Source organism: Pygocentrus nattereri, chromosome 20 (assembly GCF_015220715.1).
Source record: "Pygocentrus nattereri isolate fPygNat1 chromosome 20, fPygNat1.pri, whole genome shotgun sequence".
Lineage (NCBI taxonomy): Eukaryota > Metazoa > Chordata > Actinopteri > Characiformes > Serrasalmidae > Pygocentrus > Pygocentrus nattereri.
The window spans coordinates 37,613,314-37,617,344 of NC_051230.1; the positions used below are offsets into that span (position 1 = coordinate 37,613,314).

The 4,031-nt window shown below is 49.0% G+C and overlaps 1 protein-coding gene across 1 annotated transcript in view; it reads right to left on the minus strand.

Annotated features, from left to right (window-relative positions):
- areg (amphiregulin) overlaps nucleotides 1-2,864 on the minus strand; it is a 3,480-nt gene extending 616 nt beyond the window's left edge. The window contains exons 1-4 of the mRNA XM_017688991.2: nucleotides 2,706-2,864; nucleotides 671-899; nucleotides 369-557; nucleotides 1-265 (exon numbers count right to left, since the gene is read on the minus strand). The exon at nucleotides 1-265 is cut by the window's left edge and continues 616 nt beyond it. Coding sequence (XP_017544480.2) covers nucleotides 181-265; nucleotides 369-557; nucleotides 671-899; nucleotides 2,706-2,802 — 600 coding nt within the window. The 5' untranslated portion in view covers nucleotides 2,803-2,864 and the 3' untranslated portion in view covers nucleotides 1-180. The remainder of the gene's footprint in view (nucleotides 266-368; nucleotides 558-670; nucleotides 900-2,705) is intronic.
- Nucleotides 2,865-4,031: the final 1,167 nt, after the last annotated feature.

Sequence of the window (4,031 nt, forward strand, 5' to 3'; positions counted from 1 at the left end):
CAGATCCCCTGAAGACGTGATGGGAGATCTGACTCCACAGTCGCTCTCTGCACCAATCAGAATCACCATGGAAACAGGGCCCTGCGGCGGGTCCTCGCGGCTGAACCTACAGTAATAATGTTCTACGGCGCTGTAATAAATCAGGGTGAATGTTTGTGGTGCAGCAGGTGGTGCTGATCCTCAGACGGCCGGACTCTTCTGCAGCTTCTCCCTCTCAGAGCTCGAGCTCAGGAACGCAGCCTGGAAACTGTGCTGAGCTTTATACCTGCACAGGTAACAACAACGAGTGTTTACTGATATCAGTCAATAAAGATAAACGATATTCATTGGTCTACACCAGAGAACCAGAGCGGTTCTGCAGTACGTACTGGACCATGATGATGATGATGATGGCGGCGCAGCTGATGACCGACAGGACGACAGCGATGATGACCAGAGCGAGCTGCAGGGTGTGAGTGTGTGAGTGACCGTCCGGTCCGTCTGAACCCGAACCTGAACCCGAAAACGTCTGTAACAGCTGGATCCCACAGCGCACGCCATCATAGCCCTTCATACACCTGCACAGGTAATCAATCAATCAATCAATCAATCAATCAGGCAATCAATAACATCAGCTGATTAGCTGGACACCAAAGACTGTGAGTGTAAATGTGACTAAGCGGGGACTCACACGCAGACGGGCTCTTTCAGATCCTGTAGGTAGGTGCAGTGTCCGTGGATGCAGTAGTCTCTGTGAGAGGTCAGGCAAGGGTCACTGGTGGTGCTGAAGGTGTGCTGTACCTGTGAAGAGGTGTGACTCCTCTGACCCAAGGTCACTTGGCTTTTATTCCTCCTTTTCCCCCCGTTTCTCCTGCGTCCACCTCGAGTTCGGGGCTCCTCTGTTCTCCCACTGAGAGAAACTAACAGAACACACACATTAAATACACACACACACACACACACACACACACACACTGTTTAACCACCATATCAACGCCACTGGTCTGAGTGAGAGAACAACGCTGGGTTCTTTAAAGGAACAGAGTCAACAATCTGCTTTTGTTTGGAACGGAGACCCTCTACTCCTTACTAGAACCTTCATCAAACATCCAAAGCAGCACTGGAGAACATCAGGAAGAGCTCTGACGACCAAGTCCAGATTTTTGCATCTAATGACTCAGGATGCAGTTCAGGATGCGGTGAAGACCGTAAACACCCAGGAACCAGGAATGTCCTCCTTCAGTGGTTTAACTTTGATCAAGGACCATCAGCCCTTCAGAAATGAGCATTTTGAGAACAAACCTGCCTCTGCAGAACATTCAGTCCCAGAGGAACCTGGAACCCCATCCCTCCCTGGAACACCATCCAGCAACAAGATACAGATCTCCCACCAACATTTACTGAGGTGCTGCCTCAAGATGAACCATTGAGAGGAACCAGGACTGAAAAGAAGAACCTCCCTAAGAACATGAGGAAGAACAGCTGAGAAGAACTGAGACTCAAATAAAGAACCCACCCTCCTCTGGGCGACATTACAATGAAGAATCAATCCTCATGAGAATTCCTGAGGATGAGATGAGATCAGACGGTGGCAGATCTGCAGGATCAAAGTTAGATATCTTTCACAAATTATCTCCATCTCCCACCTTCATCACTGAGGGAAGCTCTGCTATCAGGCAGGCATCATTTCCAGGGATCACGGTGGACCGACAAGATCCAGAACAAGGTCAGCAGGGTTCCAGCTCCTTCTGTAAGCTCCTCCTGTGAGCTTCCACACAGAGGCCGTCTGTTTAGCCACTCTTCTCTACAGCTGTAAAACCCTAAACTGCTGACGTTTCAGACAGCAGGAGCTCCGCTCAGGGATATTTCGGAACATTCCTGGAATCATCTGGAATGACCTTATCACACACTCAGAAGCTTCTTTAGAGGCCGGAATAACACCATGCTGAATTAGTCGCGCTGTAGGGATTCCTGAGCACTGCAGGTCCCACACAGGCAGCTACTTCAGGGTCAGTGCTCAACAAAGAGATGGCATGAGGACAAGCACACGCCAGCCTACAGGAACCACAGTTCTAGATCTAATCCCGGAACAGATCTGGACCGACGTGGATGCATACAGCTTTCCAATGGAACCAGCAAAAGAAACAAATACAGATTCTTGAACATGACTAGACACACCACAGAACCCATTATACACATCACAGAACCCAGTAAATACACACACCACAGAACCCACCATACACATCACAGAACCCATTATACACATCACAGAACCCAGTAAATACACACACCACAGAACCCACTATACACACCACAGAACCCATTATACACATCACAGAACCCCCTATACACACATATAATCCACTATACACACCACAGAACCCAATAAACACACCACAGAACCCACTAGAACACAGCCACTTCAGGTAACAACCAGCTTCTAAGACTGAAGACTAAAACTTTGGAGGCGTGTCTGCAGATCGTTTGAGGAACTGAAAGTGAGTCTCCTGAACAGAGTGGAGCTGGAATAAAGGGAGAGACTCGCTGACCCTCATCAGCTGACACTAGACTTTAAATAGTGCTCTCTGAGTTCTTCCTGACGCTGAGAGGGAGGGAGGGAGGGAGGGAGGGAGTGTCTGTGTGTGAATGTGTATGTTTGTCTGTGAGTGTGTGTTTGAGTGTGTGTGTGTGTGTGTGTGTGTGTGTGTGTGTGTATTTGAGTGTACCTTGGGGTATCGGTGGGTTAGTGAATAAACCTGAAGCTCCATCAGACTCGAGCTCCTCCCCCACCGCACTCTGAAACTCCTCCCCTGACGCTGACATCACAGTCACATGGTCTAACTCAGGAGAGTGGATCACAGATGAACTTAAAGACACAAACACGCTGCAGGCTGCACACACACACACACACACACACACACACACAACAACAACAGTACTGTTAATAATCATATTAATAACAATAATGATAACGTCTGCTCTGACCAGCTCCTGTGTGGATGATTACAGACACAATAACTCCCACTGACTCCCACCCCAACCCCCACCGCTGACTCCCACCCCAACCCCCACCGCTGACTCCCACCCCAACCCCCACCGCTGACTCCCACCCCAACCCCCACCACTGACTCCACTGACTCCCACCCCAATCCCCACCACTGACTCCCACCCCAACCCCCACCGCTGACTCCACTGACTCCCACCCCAATCCCCACCACTGACTCCCACCCCAACCCCCACCACTGACTCCCAAACCAATCCCCATTGCTAAATCCCACTATAATCTTACCACTAACCCTTAACCCCAGTCCCTAATCCTGCTCTAATCCCCACCACTATATTCCACCATAACCCCTACACCACTGAATCCCACCCCAATCCCCACTGCGAAACCCCATTATAATCCTATCGGTAATCCCAATCTTTAATCCTACTCCATTCCCCACCCCTAAATCCCACCATAATCCCAATGACTAAATCCTAATTCTCACCAATGCTAAGCTACAAATCACATCACTGAATCCCAACCAATCCCCTCCACCAAGTCTAATCCCCACCATAATTCTAAATCTCCCTACCCCTAATGTCAGCCCTAACCCTCACCCTAATCCCAAATCTAATCTTTAGTCCTTTTTCCACCCTAATTCCAGTCTTAATCTCACTCTAATCCCAAATCAAAGTAGGTGAAGAAAGACAGGAAAGTCCAGTTTGGGCTGGTAGCAGAAGTGATGAAAGCCGAAAGTTTAATCATCAGTGCTGCAGCTGAGTGAGACAGAAAACACTGTACTTCCTTCATCTCTCTCTCTCCCTGTCTGTCTCTCTCCCTGTCTGTCTGTTCCTGTCTAACACAGGCTAAATCACGCTGTGTTAGCATTAGCATTCATAAATCTGAGGAGTTAATCCTGCGTTAGTGCTCTCCTCCCCCCAGTTCTGTCGAGTCATTGTGCTGAAGGTGGAGGAGTGGAGCTGCTGCGCCATTTAAGGTGGAACATACGAGTGAGAAGTTGTTGAATAGGAAGCCAAATTTAGCCTCTTTATTCTGTACGCAATCC